This window comes from Pseudopipra pipra, chromosome 4 (genome assembly GCF_036250125.1).
Source record: "Pseudopipra pipra isolate bDixPip1 chromosome 4, bDixPip1.hap1, whole genome shotgun sequence".
Taxonomy (NCBI): domain Eukaryota; kingdom Metazoa; phylum Chordata; class Aves; order Passeriformes; family Pipridae; genus Pseudopipra; species Pseudopipra pipra.
Genome location: NC_087552.1, coordinates 75,862,514 through 75,883,905, shown reverse-complemented (window position 1 = coordinate 75,883,905; position 21,392 = coordinate 75,862,514). Strand labels below are relative to the sequence as shown.

Genomic DNA, 21,392 nt, shown 5'->3' with positions numbered 1-21,392 from the left:
GGGAGGGATGGAGGGATGGATGGAGGGATGGAGGGATGGATGGAGGGAGGGATGGAGGGATGGATGGATGGAGGGATGGATGGAGGGATGGAGGGATGGATGGAAGGATGGAGGGATGGATGGAGGGATGGAGGGATGGAGGGATGGATGGAGGGAGGGATGGAGGGATGGATGGAGGGATGGATGGATGGAGGGAGAGATGGAGGCCTCCTCAGAAAAGAACCACTGAATCACAGAATTCCAAACTGGATTGGTTTGGAAGGGACCTTAAAGCTCTTGTTCCACGGGCAGGGACACCTTCCACCAGCCCAGGTTGCTCCAAGCCCTGTCCAACCTGGCCTTGGACACTTCCAGGGATGGGGCAGCCACAGCTTTCCTTGGAAATTCATTCCAGTCCCTCACGACCCTCACAGGGAGGAATTCCTTCCCAAAATCCCACCTTCCCCTGCCCTCTGGCCGTTTAAAAGTCACCTGTTTGCCCAGAGATGTGACAAGGGGGGCTGAGCACGAGGAGGGGACACTCCTGGCGGGGGTCCCTTCGTCCTGCCCCGTGTCCCAGGGGGGTCAGGGGGTGCTCAGGCCCCAGGGGACTCCCACCTCCTCCTCCTGCCCTCGGCTTCCCCGCTCCTCTCCCTGGGAGAGGAATCCTGGACCAGCACCACCCCCCGCTCCCTCGTTCTCTCGCTGCGGGGACTGAGGGTTGTTAACCTGAGGTGAGATTAATTTTTAACAGCATCATCTTAATTGCCAGGCTATAAATAGCCCCTCCTGCTCCTCCTCTGCCTCGGCTGCCTCTCCCACACGTCCTGCTCCGGGCTGGGGGGTCACAGGGGGCTCCAGAGCTGGAGGAGCCCAACCTCCGCCAGGATGGCCCAGGAGATTGTCCCAACCTCCACCAGGATGGCCCGGGAGATCCCGGGAGATCCCGGGAGATCCTGGGAGATCGTCCCCAGGAAGGTCGGGATGGAGCCCACCCCAGCCAGGGGAGCTCCAGGGGAGTCCCATGGACGTGCCAGCAGCCGGGCAGGAATCATGGAATCACTGAATCATTTACCTTGGAAAAGCCCCCCGAGGCCGTCGGGTCCAACATTCCCCCGGCGCTGCCGAGGCCACCACCGACCCACGGCCCCCAGTGCCACATCCACAGGGATTTTAAACCCCTCCAGGGACGGGGACCCCAGCACTGCCCTGGGCAGCTGGGCCGGGGCTGGACAGCCCTTGGCAGGAAGGAATTTTCCCAATATCCAACCTGAACCTTTCCTGGAAGTGCCCCACTGACCCCTCCACGCTCTGTGCCCCATCCCAGTGTCTCCCAGGAGTTCCCAGGGCACGATCCCCTCGAGTGGGGGATCCCCTGCCCCCCCTGCAGCCCCTGGGGAGGGGGGAGCTGTGTCCTGGCACAGGGACAAGGCTCAGGGCCCTGTCCGGGGTGTCCCAGCCCCGTCCCCGCTCCCAGGAGGGCAGGGAGAGCTGGAAAACACTCCGGGTCACTTGAACCTGAGCCTGGCATTGAACTCCTGACCCAGAGAGCAAATCCCCTCAGCCAGTCCAGCCCAGCCCATCCCTCCCGAGGAGGGATTTGTGGGAATTATCCCCCCCTGCCATCCCCCGGGGTCCTGCTGCCCGCCCTGCCCGGAGATTCCAGCCCTTAAGGGCACTGAGGAGGGAACTCTTCCCCCGAGGAATCGGGTCGAGCCTCCCGGAGACAGCCGGATGTGTGGACACACGGACACAGGGACACAGGGACACAGGGACACAGGGACACACGGACACAGGGATACAGGGACACACGGACACAGAGACACAGAGACACAGGGATACACGGACACATGGACACACGGACACAGGGATACAGGGACACACGGACATAGGGATACAGGGACACAGGGACACAGGGACACAGGGATACAGGGACACATGGACACGTGGACACACGGACGCAGGGACACAGGGACACACGGACACACGGACACACGGACACGGCTGCTCTCTGGATTTGGGGTGGGCTGGGGCAGCCCCCCCAGCTCGTCCCAGGGCCCTGAGGGCTCTCCCGGGATCAGCCGCCGGCAGCTCCACATCCCCAGGGAAACGTTCCCCAGTGAAAACGTTCCCCGGGTTAATTAAACCCGTTTAACGCTAATCACGGCCGTGGATTAATTAGGAAAAGCGCAGAGGGCGCGGGGAGAACAGGTACAGGGATCCCCGGAGGGAGGAGGTGAATTCCCTGGGCGGGCAGAAGCATCCTGGCTCCGAAATTCCCTCCCTCTCCCTGGATGATCCTCCCCTCTCCTCTGGGTGATCCCCCCTCTCCCTGGCTGATCCCCTCTCCTTGGAGTGATCCCCCCCCCTCCCTGGATTATCCTCCCCTCTCCTCTGAGTGATCCCCCCTCTCCCTGGATGATCCCCTCTCCTTGAAGTGATGCCCCCTCTCCCTGGATTATCCTCCCCTCTCCTGGGTGATCCTCCCCTCTCCTCTGGGTGATTTCTGTTTCCCTTGGGTGATCCTCCCTCTCCCCTGAGCAAGTCTCTCTTTCCCTGGCTGATCCCCCCTCTCTCCCTGGGTGATCCCCCTCTCTCCTCTGGGTGATCCCCCTCTCTCCCTGGGTGATCCCCCTCTCCTCTGAGTGATCCCCCCCTCTCCTCTGAGTGATCCCCCCCTCTCCTCTGGGTGATCCCCCTCTCTCCCTGGCTGATCCCCCTCTCTCCTCTGGGTGATCCCCCTCTCTCCCTGGGTGATCCCCCTCTCCTCTGTGCAATCCTCCTCTCCTCTGGGTGATCCCCCTCTCCCCTGACTGATCCCCCTCCTCTCCTCTGGCTGATCCCTCCTCTCCCTGGCTGATCCTCCCCTCTCTCCCTGGCTGATCCCCCTCTCTCCCTGGCTGATCCCCTCACCCCGGGGTTGGATCCAGACCCAAGAGAGCCGGAATCTCCTCCTTCCCACCCCGTCCTGGCTCCCCTGAGCGGGCAGTGAGACCCTCCCGCCTGGAACTCTGCCGAGCAGCGGGCTCAGGTGCCGGGGAGGAGAACTGAGAGCCCAAAAAGGGCCCTCTCCCCCCGGCCGGGTGTCGGCGGTGCTGCCGGGAACGCTCGGCTGTTCCGCCGCTCCCCGGCCGCGCTGCCACCGCGTCTCTTCCCATCTCATCACGGGCTGTGCGGTGCTCCCTCCTCGCGGGGATGACTCATCCCGTCCCCCCCAAACATTCCCGGGCACAAAAACCCCCGTCCCTGGCGGCCCCTCCCTCCGTCCCTCCCGTGGCGGGACACGGCGGGTTCCCATCGCATCCAGGGCTCCCGGCACGGAGAGAAACCTGGAGCGGGGTCCCGACCTTGGGATCAAAATATGACCCAGGGAGGGGCCGGGAAGGATCCGTCCTGCTGTGCCAACCTCCAGCACCAACCAACAAACAGCCACGAGATGCTGCTGGTCGGGACCTTCCACCAAAACACCCGATCAATTAACTGAGCCCTCAATTAACTGAGCCATTAAATCACGGGCGGCCCTAAATCCCGGGAGCTGCTCCGGGATAACACCGGCAGGGAAATCACCGGAAGTACCCAAAACACTGGGATTGCTGCAGAAGTTGGATTCATCCCCGCCTGCCCCGTGGGTGGGTGAGCTGGGTGGGACGGGAGGGGCTGGTGGTGATTGTCCCTCTCCAGGCCACATCCAGGTGGGATCAGCGCCCTCCAGACCCCGGGGGTCTTGGCAAACTCGGTCCCCCAGCTCTTGGAATGCCTGGGGAAACGTGCCAGGCAGGAACAGCCAGGGACTGGGGCGGGAGGCACCCGAGTGTGCAGAGAGCCTGACCCCATCCCCGGGGGGCTGCACCCACCGAGGGAGAGGGGAGGGGGCCGGGCAGGGAGCCCGGAATGACGATCCCTGGGGATGGCAGGGGCTGGGGAGGGACTGGCAGCCGGGGGGAGCTGGGAAGGTACAGCTGGGAACTCGCTGCAGGGAAGGAAATGGTGTGAAAAGCACAGAAAGGGATTTAAAAAGACAGAGCTGAAGGAGAAAAGAGGGTGAGGGAAGGAGGGAGGGGAGGAGGCAGCGCCAGCCCACGGTGGGGAGGGGGGGATTTTCTCACCGGGGGATGAAGGCAGGAATGAGGCACCAAACAGCGGGAAAGGAGGGGAATCCAGTCCCTGCGGAGAGGCTGTGCCCTCCCAGCCCCGGGCTGTGGCAGCCGGTCCCCTGCCCGTGTCCCTTGTGCCCCCATGGCACGGGGACACAGCTCTTCCCCCCTGGGGGCACAGCCAAGCCCACCCGTGCCCATGGAGCTGGCACTGGGACCCTGGGAAGGGTGGCCCCGGGAAGGGTGACCCCAGGAAGAGGGACCCCACTCCGGCTGCCCATGCCAGGGAGACAAAGCCCTTTCCCTGGCACGGCACGGTCAGGGCCACCTGGGTCACTCCCAGCTCCAGGGAGGTGACACTGGGATGCCAGAACGAGGGATCCTGGGAAGAGGGACCTCGGGAAGAGGGATCCCACTCCGGCTGCCCAGGCTGGGACACAAAGCTTTTCCCATCATGGCATGACCAAGCCCACCCTTGGAATTCCTGGCTCTGTGGAGGTGACACTGGGACCTTGGGAAGAGGGACCCCGGGAAGAGGGACCCTTATGCAGTGCCCAGCTCACTGGGAAGCTTTGTTCCTGCCTTCCACAGCCTTTCCCAGTTCCATGGAGGTCACAATGGGACCCTGGGAGACGGATCTCAGGAACAGGGACCCTGAGAAGATGCTGCCCACGCCAGGGAGACAAAGCTCTTCCCGCAGTGTGGCACGGCCAAGCCCACCTGTGACCCTCCCTGCTCCACGGAGGTGACCCTGGGAGCCTGGGAAGAGGGATCCTGGGAAGAGGGACCCCAGAAAGAGGGGCTCCAAGAAGAGGGACCCCTAACCAGCTCCCTGTGTCGGGGAGATGAAGCTCTTCCTTGGCACGGCGCAGCCAAGCCCACCCGTGCAGCTCCCAGCCCCACGGAGGTGACACTGGCACCCCGGGAAGGGGGATCCCAGGAGGCAGGGACACTCTGCTCTAACTATGGCACAGCCACCAACAAATCCTCCCACACCAAATCCTCTTCCTTTACCAAACCCCACCCGTTCTGCCGCCAAAAAAACCCCCAAGAATTATTTTTGCTCCCCACAGCTCGGCTCCCCCTCGTACAACCAGTGCCAAAACACCTCAGAGCCAGTGCCAAAACACCACACACCCAGTGCCAAAACACCAAACACCCAGTGCCAAAACACCTCAGAGCCAGTGCCAAAACACCTCACACCCAGTGCCAGAACACCAAACACCCAGTGCCAAAACACCACACACCCAGTGCCAAAACACCACACACCCAGTGCCAAAATGCCACATATCCAGTGCCAAAACACCACACACCCAGTGCCAGAACACCACACACCCAGTGCCAAAATGCCACATATCCAGTGCCAAAACACCTCAGAGCCAGTGCCAAAACACCACAGAGCCAGTGCCAAAACACCAAACACCCAGTGCCAAAACACCAAACACCCTGTGCCAAAACACCAAACACCCAGTGCCAAAACACCAAACACCCTGTGCCAAAACACCAAACACCCAGTGCCAAAACACCACATACCCAGTGCCAAAACTCCTCACACCCAGTGCCAGAACACCTCAGAGCAGCACAATCCCCCCAAAATCAGCCCCCTTGGGAAACAAGGGGAGCCTGGAGGCAGGGGCTTGGCTGCCGACCCCCAGGACGGGGCTGTTCCACAAAAGGGTCGGAAAAATTGGAATTCTTGCCCGCGTGGATCGATGGGACTGTGTCACCGTCCCCCGCTGCGCCGGGCTGGGCAGGGACGGGGCGGCCCTGGCTGCTCTGCACTGCACTGTTGTTGTTGTTGTTATTATTGTATTTTAATTTAAGTTATTAGTTATTGTTACTATTTTGTCGTACATTTCCGAGCCGAAGCCGTCCCAGCCCCAGCAGACGCACCGACCCCGGCACACGGCACAGCCCGTCCCGCCCCGCCCGCCCGCACCTCCCCAAGCACAGCGGAGGAAAACCGGGAGCATCCCTCCCCAGCGCCAGAGATCCGCACGGGGAGGTGATGGAGAGGACATTCCGGGCCGCTGTTCCACAGGGAGAATCCCCCGTGGGTCCCCATCCCGCCGGGATTGGGGAGCGGCGGGGGCAGGGGCCGTGCGGGACCCACCGGCTCGGACACGGCCCGACCCCCCGGCACCCACCCCGTCCCACCCCGCTGCCCCACCCCACCGTGGGTGCTGCCTGAGGACCTCGGCTCCCCACTGACACCCTCCTGCTCTTTCCTCTTCCCGGCTTTCACAGGATCATGGAATGGTTTGGGCTGGAAGGGCCCCTAAACCCACACGTTCCACCGGCCCAGGCGGATCCGAGCCCCGTCCAGCCTGACCTTGACCCTTTGCCGGACCCTCCGGGGTGGTGCTGCCCGTCGGGGGGTCCCTACAGACCCCCCCCCACCCCCAAACCAGCCGATCCTCGGGCTCGGGACAAAGGGGGGTGGGGGAGACCCGTCCCCCCGGAGCAGCGCAGCGTCCCCGCATCCCTCCCCCGAGCTCCGATCCCCCCGCGGGGTTGGGGAGCGCGGCCACCGGGGGAGCCCCCGAGCCTCACCTGGGTCTCGGAGAGGTTGAGCTGCCGCGCTAACTCCGTCCTCTCCCTGCCCACCACGTACTGGCAGCGCTGGAACTCCAGCTCCAGGCGGTAGAGCTGCTCCGCCGTGAAGGACGTGCGGGTCCGCTTGGGCCGGTCCAGGTCCAGCCCCTTGGGCAGCACGATCTCCCGGATCGTCCCTTTGGCATCTGCGGGGGGAGAGCGGGAAAAGCCGTCAGGAAAAAAAACATCTCCGGGGGCTGGTGGAACCGGTCCAGAAAGCCCAGTTGTCGGGGCAGGAAAAGTTAATTAAATCGAATTAAAGACCGGCTGCACCACCAGCCCTGCATCACCTCCCCGGTGCCGCCCCGAGGGTCGGGGCTGGATGCAGAATATCCATGAAAATCCCACAAGCTGGAGCTAAACGGGCACCATCCCATAGTTTGGTTCTCCCCTCTGGCACCAAACGCCCTAAGTTTATAAATACCCAGGGAGCGGCAACAAATCCCCATAAATTATGGGGTTTTTTTTAAAGGCATAAATAGAAACCATAAAGTTTTTCGGGAAAACAGGTTTAATTCCAGAAATAACAGTTGGGAGAGCCAGGAGCAAAAAGCAGATTTATAGCAAGGAAGAATTAGAATGAAAGGTTTGTTTAATTAAAAATATATGTTGTTTTTTTTTTTTGTCCTTCCTCGGGAATAATGGAAAAATTTACCTCTATTACAATTCCCTTCTCTCCAGAATTATTCTCGCCAAAGGAATATTTCCCAGGAAAGCAGCAGCTCCCATTTTGGGGCAGTTTTACCGTTAAGGGACCGGTTTGGGAAGTGCTGTGGCCCTGACCTGTTCCAGCAGCCAATTTTCCGAGGTTGGGAAAGGCTGAGACTCTCCAGGGAAACCAAAGCCGGAGGGTTTAACTCCCACGTCGGCTCCGTCCGTGCCACGGGCTGTGGCTCCGTGGCTCGTGGCCACTCCGAAGGAGCCGCCGTGGCTTCGATTCCCACTGGCAAAGGAGCAGCTCTCCCAAAAAACCCCCCGAGCCCCCCGAGTGCCAGAACCTGTCCCAGCCCTCTGTGCTGTGCCGTGGCACTGCTGGTGCTCCCAACGTGGCACCGGGAATTAAAAGGAGCCTTGGAAATCACCCGCCGGGTCCTGCCGGACCCCAAACCCCCCGTGCTCCTCGTGCTGACCCTCCCCGAGCTCCAGTAACACCAGTGGCAAACTGGTTTGGGTGAGCCCTGGCCACAGAGCTCCCTGCTCCTGCCCCGTGGCTTTTCCAGAGGGTTAAAAACTGCTCCAGGGAAGCAGCCCCGTGCCAGGCCCTGGTTTTGGGGGGCTGGTTCCCAAGGTCAGAGGGTCCCCAGCAGCCCTGGCTGGAGGGCACCGGCTTTCCCTCCCTCCGGCTGCCTCAGACGGGAAGGGATTAGAAAAGTGCTGGGGTAGGGAGGGGGGAAAGAGCCAGGAGAAACCTGGGAAGGGGTGACGGAGACGGGATGGGGACGGCAGAGCTCGGGTGGGGATGGTGAAGCTGGGGTGGGGATGAAAGAAGTGGGATGGGAATGGCGGAGCTGGGATGGGAATGGTGGAGCTGGGATAGGGACAGCAGAGCTGGGATGGGGATGGTGGAGCTGGGATGGGAATGGCAGAGCTGGGATGGGGACAGAAGAGCTGGGATAGGGATGGAAGACCTGGGGTGGGGATGGTGGAGCTGGGATGGGGATGGAAGAGCTGGAGTGGGGATGGTGGAGCTGGAATGGGGATGGAAGAGCCGGCATGGGAATGGTGGAGCTGGAATGGGGATGGTGGGAGTGGGATAGGGACGGCAGAGCTGGAATGGGGATGGTGGGAGTGGGATAGGGACGGCAGAGCTGGGATAGGGACGGCAGAGCTGGAATGGGAATGGTGGAGCTGGAATGGGAATGGCAGAGCTGGGATGAGGGCAGAGGAACCAGTGTGGGGGTGGTGGATCTGGCATGGGGATGGAAGAGCTGGGATGGGAATGGTGGAGCTGGGATGGGGATGGCAGAGCTGGGATGGGAATGGTGGAGCTGGGATAGGGATGGCAGAACTGAGATGGGGATGGTGGAGCTGGGATGGGAATGGTGGAGCTGGGATGGGAATGGTGGATCTGGCATGGGGATGGTGGGAGTGGGGAGCAGGCACAGATCTGGGAGGTTTGGGAGAGGGACCCCACTCCCGAAGCCGGTTTCCCACCACATGGCAGAGGTGCCATCCCGGCAGGGCCGCGCTGGCTCCGGGCGGCACCGAAGGAGTCACCGGGGACAACCAGGGTGGGAGAGGGTCCGGTGGGACCAGACCCACACCCCACAGCCCACGGGTGGGCACGGGGCCGCGGGAAAGGAAACGGGCTGTGGGCGGATCGGCGGCTTTTCCGGCGGGATGGGGACGCGGGCCCGGGAACCATTTTGTGAGGGGAGAGCGGCGGCAGAGACGATGCCCAGACCACGTCCGCACCCCCGTGCCCATGCCCGTGCCCACGCCGGCCCCGCGGCACAACAACAGCCGGGGCTGGTGGCCTCGGAGCCGCAGCTGCAGCTCTGCCCTCCGCCCTCGCCGCGCCGGCATCGCTCGGGCATTATTTATTGTTATCCCCCCGGCAGCTGGGCCGCGGGTGGGGGAGCAGCACCGGGGGGGAGGGAGGGAAGGGGCACAGCCCACGGTGCCAGCTCGGCAGAGGAGAGGCAAACCCCTCGCCCCCAAAACCCTCGTCCCCAAAACCCTCGCCCCCAAAACCTGCCGGGCACCACAGACCTTCCCCGCTGTGGGTTTTGGGGGCCCACGGCCGTCCCCCCGTGCCAGGAAGGGCACAGCACCACCCTGCCTGCGGGACCCCCTCTGCAGAGCCTTCCCCCATCAGCTGCCCGATCCCGGACCCCCAACACCCGCCAGGTCCTGCCGTGGCTGCCCGGGGGGTTCCCGCAGCCCCCGGCCTCGCTGGGGCCCTGGTGGCACGGCCTGCTCTTGGGGACCGGGATACACCTGATGGCAGCGGGTCCGGGACAAGGCCTGGGGTTGAAATCCCCCAGAAGAGCCCAGGACACCCGTGTGCACAGGGCACACCTCTGCCTGGCACAGGGACACCCCATGCACACCCATGTCCACAGGGGCACTTCTGCCTGGCACAGGGCCATGCCACACACCCCCATATCCACAGGGACACCTCTCCTTGGCACAGGGACATCCCACACACCCTGCTGTGCACGAGGGTTTCTACATCAACGCAGCTGCCAGGACATTTTGGGGCCCCCCCTCGCCCTGTCAGCTCCCCAGCACGTCTCCCCAATCCCTCTCCGTGCCATGGGGAGGCCCTGGTGGCACCTCGGGACAGGCTGAGGGGCACAGGAACCTGCAGCCCTTCTCAGTGCATCCCAAACACCACCGGGGTCCCCCCACGTGCTCTGCGACCCCCGGGCCCGCAGAGGTGACCGGGAGGAAGGGGGAAGCACCCCTGGATGTGCCCCCACCCCGCCCCGCCGCCCCCGGGACTGCAGCGGCCGCGCTGGCAGCGGGACCGGCCCCGGGGCTGCCCGGCTCCCTCCGCCGCCGAGCCCTTCTCCCGGTTATCCCCGGGAAAAACCACCCGCAGGCGGCCGGGAGCCACCGGCCCGGTGAGATGGGGACGGCCGGGGACGAAGCGGCCCCGTCCCGCACGGCCGGTCCCCGGTACCGAGCTGTGCCAGGCGGCGGACCGAGACCCCGAGAGAGCCCCGCCGGAGCGGGGGGCTTCCCAGGACCCCCGTCCTCACCGAAGGCACCGCGGGCGAACCCCGGGGCTGGAGCGGGGTCGCGGCAGCTCCGCCGCAGCCGCCCCACCGCAGCCGCCCCGCACCGGGGCCGGGGCTGGCGGGGGCGATGCGGCCCCTCCCCGGGGCTGGCGGCGAGGGCGGAATTAAAAATATCGAAGATTACATTTTAAAAATGTAAAAATAAGCATTTTAACCTCCCACTTCGCGTAGAACCGACCTGGAGCTCTGCCCGGGCCTGGCCGGTGCTCGGCCCCGACCCTGCCCGGCTGCGGGACCCCGGCCGGGGGCGGGCGGGGAGCGGCGGGCCCGTGGCCCCGCACACCCGCTGTCCCCGCCGCGTCCCCCCCGCTTCATTTCGGCTCCGTTCCCGGTTATTTGCGGCGATTCTCCCCGCCACCATTTTGTCCGCACCGTGGCGGCTGCAGCAAGATGGTGAGACCGGGCGCTCCCGGGTGGGGGTCCCCGGGGCCGGGGGCAGCGGGGACCCTGCCCCGGGCCTGGGCACCGACCCCCGCCCCGCTCCCATCCCCGGGACCGTCGGGAGGGCCTGGGTAGGACTGAAACCGGCGGAGGAGAGGCCTGACCCCGGCCTGACCCCGGCGGGAACGGCGGCGGCCCCGCTCGGCGACCCCCGGGACGGGGGGATACCCCGGGCGGGACCCCCGGGCTCACCCCCGAGCGCTGCCCGCTGCCCCGCCGCGGTGCCCGGGGAGGGCTCGGAGGGCTCGGACTGCGGCAGCCGGGCTGTCGGCGAAAGGCGCCCATCGCCACAGCCGGGAAGAGGCTGCGGGAGCGGCGGGGCCGTTTGCCGGGATGCCCGGCCCGGGGTGGCGATCGAACGGGGACTCGGCTCCGGTCCCCGCCGCCCCCGAGGCGGCGAGGAGGGAATTCACGGCCGCGGCTCCGGTCCCCGCCGCCCTGCCCGAGCGCTGGGCTGGGGACCGGGAGGCCTCAGCCCTGATCGCCGGGCGGCCGCCGAGCTGCTCCGGGCTCCGGGAGCGGGGGAGACGCTGAGCATCCCCGGAGCCGCGGGAGCCCCGAGCCGAGCAGCGCTCGGTCCCTGCCCGCCTGCCGCAGCCGCTCCGAGGCGCCCCAAACTTCTCGGGGTTCGCCACGAGCCAAGCTGGCCCCGGCGAGCCCCGGGCCGGCGGGGACCGAGCGCGGGCGGCGGGGCGGGATCCGGGATGCGGGACGCGGCGTCTCCGGGTCCCGCCGTGCCCCAGCCCCGGTCGAGCCGGGGATATTATAAAGGGGAAAAAAAAAAATACCCCCCCCTCGCCCGCCGCCGCTCCGTGACGCTTTTCTCCTGCGACATCGCTTCAAACGCGATGCTGTCCCCCCTCTCCCGCCGCCCGCGCGTCCCCGCGGGGCTCAGCCGGCCCGGGGGTCCGTGACCCCGCACCCGTTCCCCCGGACCCCGCCGGGCACGCACGGCCCCGCTCGGAGCCCGCTCCCGGCGGAGCAGGGCTGGGGCGGCGGGCCCGGTCCGTGCGGCACGGAGCGGAGCCACGGGAAGCGGCGGGGCCGAGAGATCGGAGCAGGCAGCCGGGCAGCGCCCGGGATGCGCTGGAAGCGGTGCCGGGGATTCCCCGTCCTCGGAGCGGGAAGTCCCGGAGGGGGAAGCGGGGAGCGGGGGCCGGGAGCGGGGACCCTGCCCGTACCTCGCACCAGGATGCGGCGGCAGTAATCCGCCTCGCCGGTCCCCGACGGGCTCTCGGTGTCCGGGGCGCACTCCTTGGAGGAGCCGGGGCTGACCGCCGACGTTCCGGGGATGTCCTTGAAGCCGCCGCCGCCGCCGCCTCCGCCACCGCCGCGCAGGGCGCTCTCCAGCTCCGCCCGGGTCGGCGCCTTCTCCCGGGCCCGCCCGGTGGCCGCGGGCTCGGCCAGCAGCACGGGGCTCCCGCCGGGCTCGGCCCCTCCATCGCTCATCCCTGCGGGCGCCGCGGCGGGATCAAACATCAGGAGGGAGAGAGAGAGACGGGGAGAGGGAGACAGGAGGCAAGACTAGGCGGGGGGGGGTGGGAGGGAGCCCCCCCTCCCTCCCCAGACCCCTTCCCCTCCCCGCCCCTCCCCGGCCCCCCCGGGGCTCGGCGCCCCAGCTCACCCCCATGGCCGGGGACCGCCGGGGGCCGTCACCTCCCGCCTCTCGCCCGCTCCCACCCGGGGGGACGGCATTTAAAGCGCGCTCCCCTCCCCGCTCCACCGGCCGGGGGTGGTACCGGGGTGGGGAGGGTGGGGGGGGACCCATCGGGGCGTCCCGAGAGGGTGCGAGGGGGGGGAAAAAAGGAGTTTAAAACTTTGACAGGCGGCTGAGCCCCCCCCGCGCCCCCTCCCCAGCTCCACCTCCCGCGGCACCTCGCTCCGGGCAAACTTCAGCCGCTCCGGCCGCAGCCGCTGCCCTTCCATGGGGCGCCGGTCCCGGTGCGGGTCCCGGTCCCGATGCCGGTCCCGGCGGGAGCGGGCGAAGGAGCCGCCGGTGCCCGGGCTCGCCGCGCCGCGCTGGGATTGGCGTGCGGGGAAATCAATACCGGGAGATGGGGGGATGATTTTAGGGGGAGTGGGGGGCGGGAGGGGAAGGGGAGGCCGAGGGGAGGGAGCTGCGGAGGAAGCGGCCGGGGGTGGGACCGGGGAAGAAGCCGGGTCCTTATTCCTCCGGCCCGGCCCTCTCCCGCCGCCGCGCTCGGCTGCGCATCCCCGGCCGCCGCCGGAGCCGGGAGCGGGGAGCGGGCGGCGGAGCCCCCGCCGCGCCGGGGAGCGGCCGGGGGGAGGAAAGGGCCGCTTTTAAATTAACGGCCCGGTACAGACGCAATTTCCTGCTCTCCCGTGCCGTGACACCGATTGGTAAACAAAGAGCCCCGGCAACGGCGGCCGCCCGGCCCCGGCTCCGGCCCCGGCAGCGGCGGCGGTGCCGCCTTCCCGCGGGGCTCACCCACGGGAACCCCCCGGGCCGGGGAAGGGCCGGCCGAGGTGGAAACGAATAAAAAATCCCCCCCTTCGCTCTGCCCCTCCCCGGGGGGGGCGCGGGGGGCTCCGTTTCCTCTCCCCCGCGGTGCCCCGCAGCCCGGCGGTCCAAAGAGCGCCCGCTGCTCCCGCAATTACGCCACCGCCTCCCAGGGATGGGGCCGCGGGGGAGCCCCGAAATCCCCGTTAAGCGGCACGGCCGCTCCCGGCAGCGGAGGCGACACCGGCACCGGGACCGAGGGAGGCGGCTCCCGGTGTCCAGCGGGGGCCGACGGACTCCGGGGGGTGTCCCGGGCAGTCCCCCGCCTCGGGGGGGTCCGTTCCGCCTCTCTCCGCAACGGGGCAAAACCCGGCGGAAAAGCGGCGGCGACACGTCCCCGGAGCGGGCGGGGGCGGCCGCCCCATTCCCCGTTACCCCCCCGGGCCCCCTCAAATAGAAACCGTTGCAATACTGGCGGATTAAAAAGCAATAAATTAACCGTTAACCCAAGCGCACCTGAGAATTCGAACCCCCCCCGACACCCGCCCGCGCCCCGCCGCTCCCGCAGCCCGGCACCGGGCACTGCCCGGGGTGGGGGGACCCGCCGGGGTCTGAGCCCGGCCCGGTGCACCGGGAAGGAGCCCGGCCAAGGCGGGAAGCGCCCGGGAGCTCAAGGCCTTGTGCTGGCGTGGTACCCGAGTGTCCGTGTCTGCGGCGGCCTGGGCCCGTCCCTGGAACGGCCGAACCAGCGCGGAGAGGGGAAAAACAGACTGGGGGCAAAAATAAAACAAAAGAGAAAAATAAAGTCACGGGAATAAAGGAAGTAAAAGGAAAGGAATGGAATAAAAGGGAGAAAAAAAGGAAAGAAAATAAAGCAAACGAAAAAGGCCGAGCGGGGAGCTGGGCCGCGGAGGACGGGCCCCGCCGAGGGCCGGTGGCCCCGGCCCGCACCCCCGGTTCTGCGGGGCCCGGAGGGGCGAGAAGGGGGCGGCGGGACGGGGCCGCCGGTTCGGGGTAGGTTCTGGCCGCCGTACCTGGTTCCCCGCACCCCGCTCCCCGTTCCCGGTTCCCGCTCCCGGGGCCGTGGCAAAGGCGGGCGGGCTCCGCTCTGCCCCGCCACCGGGCCCGGGGGTGGATGTGGCACCGGCAAAGGGTTCTGAACGAAAACCGGGAAAAATAACCCAACCCCACCCCACCCCGCGACCCCAACCCCCCCGGACCGTGCAGAGGCGATGCCCGGCGGTCACGCGTGGGGAGGCCTGCGGGCCGGTCCCGCCGGGGAGAGGGGCACAGCCGCCCACCGGGAGCTGCCGGAACGAAATATCCTCCCTCCGCCGAGCTCCGTTCCCGAGCGGCGGCCGAGGCCGCGGTACGACCGGCAGAGAAGCGGCCCCGCCGCCCGCTCGGCCCCCGGTGCCCGCTCGGCCCCCGCCGCCTCCGCGCGGATCCCGCTCCCTTCCTGCTATTTTTTCCCGTTATCCCTGCGATTAACGTTAACAACGACGGGAAGGGATTTGCTCCGGGGGAAGTGGAAGCGGGGAAAGGGAAATGCCGGGTGCGGGCCGTCTCCGCCGCCCCCGGGAAGGGGAGGCGAGGGGATCCGCGCTGCTCCGCGGGCTGAGAGCGGAGCCGGGTCCTCAGAAAAAAATAATAACACTAATAATAATAACACTAATAATTTTTAAAATGCCCTTTTTTATCGTATCATTACTGCTGTTGTTGGGTTTGTTTTGGTGGTGTTGTTACCGCTGTTGTTGTTGTAATTAGTGTTAACATTAGTGGTATTAATGTCACTAGTAGTGTTCCTATTATTTGTAGCATTACCGCTGGTATCAGTACGACTGGTGTTAGTACGATTGGTATGAGTGCTATCGATATTAGAGCTATTAGTGCTATTTATTGATATTATTATTATTATCGGTATCCCTGTTTTTTCTCGCTCCCGGGGCCGTGCCGAGCAGACCCAGCCCAGGGAAGCCCGGCCCGGGTGGGAGCGGCCGTGCTCTCCGGGAGCATCCCCGTTCCCAGCGCTCCGGCCCCGCCGCCGGCCCTGCCGAGCCCCCGCATCCCTCTGGAGCCGCCGCCCCGCTCCATCTCCCCCCTTCCCGCCGCTCCGGGGGCGGTCATGGAGCGAAAAAACCACAAAATTCCTTTATTTTCCTGGTTTGCAGCCTGAGCCGCCGCCCGGAGCGCTCCGGGCCCGCACCCCGGTGCTCCCGATCCCGCCAGAGATGGAGGTAAGGCCAGGCCGGCCCGTGCCTGCCCGGCTCGGCTCGGCTCGGGGGGCTCGGCTCGGCTCGGGGGGCTCGGCTCGGTGGGTCCTGCTCGGCTCGGGGGGCTCGGCTCGGTGGGCTCGGCTCGGTGGGTCCTGCTCGGCTCGGTGGGCTCGGCTCGGCTCGATGGGCTCGTCTCGGTGGGCTCGGCTCGGCCCGGGCCCGGCTGCGGGGGGTGCGGTGTCCGCCGGGAGCGGAGCGGGGGCTTCCCCAGCCCCCGAACCGGCCGCCCCCGGTGAGTCCCGGCCCGCTGGGCTCACACCGAGCGCGGCTCGGGGGGCACCGGGGGGCACCGGGGGGGACCCTCCTGCTCCTTCCCTTCCCCGCGAAGGAGCGGCTGCCCCGCAGACCCCCGGCCCGGCCCGGTGCTCCCGGGCGGGGGCCCCGCCGAGGGTCCTGGGGCCGGAGCAGCGAGGCCGCGGCCGGGCCAGGGCCGGGAGAGCGCGGAGAGCCCGGGGACGGTGCGGGGCCTCGGCGGGCACGGGGGGACTGCGTGGGAACACGGGGGACTGTACAGGAACACGGGGGGACTGTGTGGGAACACGGGGGGACTGTGCGGTGGCACTGGGGGACTGTACAGGAACAGGGGGGGACTGTGTGGGAACACGGGGGGACTGTGTGGGAACACGGGAGGACTGCGTGGGAACACGGGGGGACTGTACAGGAACACGGGGGACTGTGTGGGAACACGGGGGGACTGTGTGGGAACACGGGGGGACTGTGTGGGAACACGGGGGGACTGTACAGGAACATGGGGGGACTGTGTGGGAACACGGGAGGACTGTACAGGAACATGGGGGGACTGCGTGGGAACACGGGAGGACTGTGTGGGAACACGGGAGGACTGCGTGGGAACACGGGGGGACTGTGTGGGAACACGGGGGGACTGCGTGGGAACACGGGGGGACTGTACAGGAACATGGGGGGACTGCGTGGGAACACGAGGGGACTGTACAGGAACACGGGGGGACTGTGTGGGAACACGGGGGGACTGTGCGGTGACACGGGGGGGCTGCGAGGAGACACGGGGGAACCGTACGAAAACACGGAGGGGGACACGGGGAACCGTGCGAAAACACGGGGGGACCGTGTGGGAACAGGGGGGCTGTGGACGGACACGGGTGAACGTGCGGGGACTCGGGGGAGCCGCGCAGAGACACGGGGGGGCTGTGTATGGACACGGGGGGACAGTGAGGGGACACGGGGGGACTGTGTGGGAACACGGGGGGACTGTGTGGGAGCACGGGGGGACTGTGAGGGAACAGGGGAGCTGTGGACTGACACGGGTGAACGTGCGGGGACTCGGGGGGACTGTGTATGGACACGGGGGGACAGCGCGGGGACACGGAGGAGCCGAGGGAAAACACGGGGGGACTGTGAGGCAACCCGGGGGCTGTGTGGGAACACGGGGGGCTGGGTATGGACACGGGGGGCTGTGTGGGAACACGGGGGGCTGGGTATGGACACGGGGGGACAGTGAGGGGACACGGGGGGCTGTGTGTATACACGGGGGGCTGGGTACGGGCACGGGGGTTTGTGTGGGAACACGGGGGGCTGAGTATGGACACGGGGGGCTGTGTGGATACACGGGGGGGCTGGGTATGGACACGGGGGGCTGTGTGGGAACAGGGGGGGCTGTGTGGGAACACGGGGGCTGGGTATTGACGCGGGGGGACTATCCAGGGAGACGAAGGAGCTGAGGGAAAACACGGGGGGACTGTGAGGGAACACGGGGTCCTGTTAAGGGACACGAGGGCTGTGAAGGGACACGGAAGAGCCGAGTGAAAACACGGGGGGACTGCATGGACACACGGGGGGCTGTGGACGGACACGGGGGGACTGTCCGGGGAGACGAAGGAGCCGAGTGAAAACACGGGGGGACTGTGCGGGGCCACGGGTAATCGTGCACGGACACGAGGGAGCCGCGCAAAAACACGGGGCACGGACGTGGGGGGACGTGCGGTGACACGGAGGGACCGGGCACGGGACGGGAGAGCCGCGGAAACACGAGGGGACCGTGTAAGGACACGGGGAAAGGTGCGAAACCGCGGGGGGACTGTGCGGGGACACGGGGGAAATGTCCACGAGTGCAGTGGGACTGTGCCCACCCCACACGGACACACGGGCACACAGGCACGGGGCAGCCGCCCGTGGGCACGGTGGGACCGGTCCCGGCTCCCTTCCCTCCCCGCGGGTGGCTGCTTTGGGGGGGGTTGGTTGTTTTTAGAGCGATCGGGGTGACCCGCCGAGCTCTCCCCGGGCTGGGCGCGCTCCACCCGGCCCGGCCCGCCCGGCCCCGCCGCACCCGCTCTGACAAAACGAAATCAAACGAAATTAAGGGAATTCAAACGAAATCAGAGGGCCCCGGTACCGCAGCCCCCCCCGGCACGGCCGCCCCCACACCCCGCCCACGGCCGAGCCTGCCGGCCCCGGGGGGACCCGGCCAGCGCCTCCGCCTCGGGGGTCCCCACCCCAAACGGGGCCGCGGCGGCGGGGCCACCTCCGCGAGTGGGGCGCGGGTCCGGGCACCCCGGATCACTTCTCATTCCTGGGGCCTCCTCCTTCACTATCTCCACTCCTGGGACCCCACTCCTGGGACCCCGCTCCCGGGATCTCCTCCTCTGGCATCCCTGTTCCCGGGATCTCCTCCTCTGGCATCTGTGCTCCTGGGATCCCAGTCCTGGAATCCTGCTTCTGGGATCTACTGGGGGATCCTTCTTCCAGGATCCTACTCCTGGGATCTTGCTCCTGGAATTTCCTCCTTTACCACCGTTCCTGGAATCTCCTCCTTTAGCATCCCCACTCCTGGGATTCTGGCATCCTGCTCCCGGGCTCCTCTCGCCCAGCCCCCCGATTTCTGGGATCCCCTGTCCCTCCTCATCTCTGTGATCCCGGCTCCTGGGGTGTTCCCTTCAGGGATCCCCGCTCCAGGAATCCTGCTCCAGGCACCCCCCAGACCCTGCTTTGGGGAATTGGGGTGGGATGCCTTGGCTGTGTCCCCCAACAGCCCCCCAGCCGCAGATTCTGTTACCGGTGCCTCTGTTCACCCTCTCCAGGGGCTCACAGGACCCGTGGGGAGGGTGGGGGGCTGCGGCCCCCCCGTTCCGCTGCTGGGTCACTGGTGCCGCCCCTTCGGGGCTGGGGGTCCCCGAGAGGGGACATGAGGAGGACAAAGGGGGCCCCGAGGGACCCCCATAAACCTCCTGTGCTCTCGGGAGGAGCAGTGGGATCCCCACGGCGTTCAGGCAGTGCATGGGACAGACCCTCGTGGGTTTTGGGGCGACGGGCAGGGAAGAGGGGAGGGGGTTCCTGGGGGCCGGGCAGGACCCAGCCCACCCTCCCTGCCAGGGGAGGGCAGAGCCCGGGCTCCCTCCTGTTTCCCACGGCACGGGAGGGCTGGCGTGGGTGAGGGAGGGGGTTTGCGAGGGTCGGGGAACCACCGACCCCTCACCCCGCCGGGCGTGGGTGGGACACCCCCCGCGGGAGCGCAACCACGGGGGCAGCCACGCGTGGGGCACCGGCCGTGACAGGGGACAGGGGAGGAGGTGCCCCGGCCTGTGCCCATCCCCGCGCACTCGGGTCCCCGCACGGGGTCCCACCGCAGCCACCGAGCTCTGCCGTGACCAGCTCACGGCCGCCCCCGGATCACCGGGGTGCTGGATCCCCGTGGTACCGACGTAACAGATCCCCGTGGTACCGACGTAACAGATCCCCGTGGTACCGATGTACTGGATCCCCGTGGTACCGATGTACCAGATCCCCCTGGTACCGATGTACTGGATCCCCGTGGTACCGATGTAACAGATCCCCCTGGTACCGATGTACTGGACCCCCGTGGTACCGATGTACTGGATCCCCGTGGTACCGATGTACTGGATCCCCGTGGTACTGGGGTACTGGATCCCCGTGGTACCGATGTACTGGATCCCCGTGGTACTGGGGTACTGGATCCCCGTGGTACCGATGTGCTGGATCCCCGTGGTACCGATGTACTCGATCCCCGTGGTACTCGGGTACCGGATCCCCGGGGACGGCGGGAGGGAAAAGCGGGATGGATTTCGCGGGTGTTCCGTGGGGCACTAAAGCTCCTCGGGGGGACAGAGAGAGGACACTGCTGGGGACACCCCGGGGCGGGGAGGACACCGGGGGTCCTGGCGGAGGGTTTTGGCTGCCGGCAGTTTAGGGGGGAACGTTGGGAAGTGCAGGGGGGGGGCACGGTGGTGTTGCCTCGTCTTGTCTCGGCAGAACCCCCTCGTTCCTCCCCGGTGAGATCGGAGCGGGTCCCACCACGGAGCTGAAGGGATGGGGGGGTCACATCTGCATAGGGACACTGTTCACAGGGGGGCCACGGGGTCACATCTGCGTGGGGACACCGCTCACAGGGGATCACAGGGTCACATCTGCGTGGGGACACTGTTCACATGGGGGCCACGGGGTCACATCTGCGTGGGGACACCGCTCACAGGGGGGCCACGGGGTCACATCTGCGTGGGGACACTGTTCACGGGGGATCACAGGGTCACACCTGCATGGGGACACCGCTCACAGGGGATCACAGGGTCACACCTGCATGGGGACACTGCTCACAGGGGATCACAGGGTCACACCTGCATGGGGACACTGTTCACAGGGGATCACAGGGTCACACCTGCGTGGGGACACCACAGCACCGCTCACAGAGCGGTCCCAGGGTCCCGCCTGCACGGGGACACCCCCACTCACAGGGTCCCACCCGCACGGGGACACCACCCCACCTCTGGCCCGGAGCTCCTGGGCTCGTTCCCCCACCCAAGGAGCCCTTGGAGCCCGGCAGGTCGGTGCCAGCCCCGGGCGAGGGCAGCGAGCCCGGCCCCGGGCTCAGTCCCGGTGCCAGCGCCGGGCGCGGTGCCGGCCCCGGGATTAGGGGACCAGCGAATCACGGCGCGCACTCCCTCAATCCACGGGGAAATGCCGAGCACGTTTCTGCCCGGTCCCTCCGCCCGGTGGCAAATCCGCGGCCTCCAGTTCACCTCCTGACCTGCCCTTATTCCCTCGCTCTGCCTTCAAACCATGTGACGGGAGGATTTGGCTTAATGTGTGTTGCTCCAGAAGGGAAGGAGGAGAAGGAGCTCAGAGGGCCGGGAGGTAATCGCTGGCTCCGCGCCCGGCGCAGAGGCGTTCCTGCAGCCCCGGGGTGGATTAAGGCACCCGGGCACCCCCATCCCTGCCCCTCACTGCTCCCCACCTCTCCCGGCCCCTCCGGGGGCGTCGGCGGAGGTTTAGGATCGCGGGAACAACCCGTCTGCCCCGTCCCAGCCTCTCTCCATCCTGCTCGTGCTCCAGGTTGGATGCGGGTCCTGTAACCGCTGGGACCGTCCCCGCACCCCCTTCCCCGCGCCCCCGGGACCAGCCCGCACCAGTTGCTCTGCTGGGAAGAGCCGGGATCGGGGCCGGCCCTGCCCCGCACGGCTCGGGGGGCCCACGTGTGTGTCCCAGCCGGCAACATCTGCCCTGACCCCCCGGCAGGGCGGGCAGCTGGAGCTCTGGGCTGGAATGGTGACCTGCGGGCCGGGAGAGGCGGGGGGGGAGGGCGGGATGTGCGGGGACCCCGCGCCGGGCCCGGCGGCTCCAGGGGGGGCTCAGGTGGCGCAGGAGGACGCGGGGTCGTGGCACGGGGGGGGGTGAAGGCTCTGCCAGCGAGGCACCGCGGAAAGGTGATTCCCAGCCGCAGGGAGGGACCTGCCAGGCCGGCCCCGCTCCGGCCGCGCTCGGCGGGAGCAGCAGGTGACGGGCTCTGACCTCCCTGCCCCGCGCTCGGGGGCAT

The 21,392-nt window shown here is 67.2% G+C and overlaps 2 protein-coding genes across 3 annotated transcripts in view; both read right to left on the bottom strand.

Moving 5' to 3' along the window:
- The window catches only part of VAX2 (ventral anterior homeobox 2), a 25,716-nt gene extending 12,502 nt beyond the window's left edge, over positions 1-13,214 (bottom strand). Inside the window, exons 1-3 of one of the 2 annotated variants that reach the window (XM_064653633.1) lie at positions 12,731-13,214; positions 12,037-12,306; positions 6,688-6,814 (exon numbers count right to left, since the gene is read on the bottom strand). In XM_064653633.1, coding sequence (XP_064509703.1) covers positions 6,688-6,814; positions 12,037-12,304 — 395 coding nt within the window. In that variant the 5' untranslated portion in view covers positions 12,305-12,306; positions 12,731-13,214. Of the gene's footprint in view, positions 1-6,626; positions 6,815-12,036; positions 12,350-12,730 lie in introns of those variants that run through there. The other variant, XM_064653634.1, reaches the window with a different exon arrangement.
- Positions 13,020-21,392, bottom strand: LOC135413785 (collagen alpha-1(I) chain-like). Its single transcript, XM_064653927.1, has 6 exons — positions 21,312-21,392; positions 19,189-19,668; positions 15,576-16,098; positions 14,351-14,472; positions 14,012-14,086; positions 13,020-13,787 (listed from the first exon to the last, which is right to left on the bottom strand). The coding sequence occupies exons 1-6, from the start codon at positions 21,390-21,392 to the stop codon at positions 13,020-13,022; spliced, it is 2,049 nt and encodes a 682-aa protein (XP_064509997.1).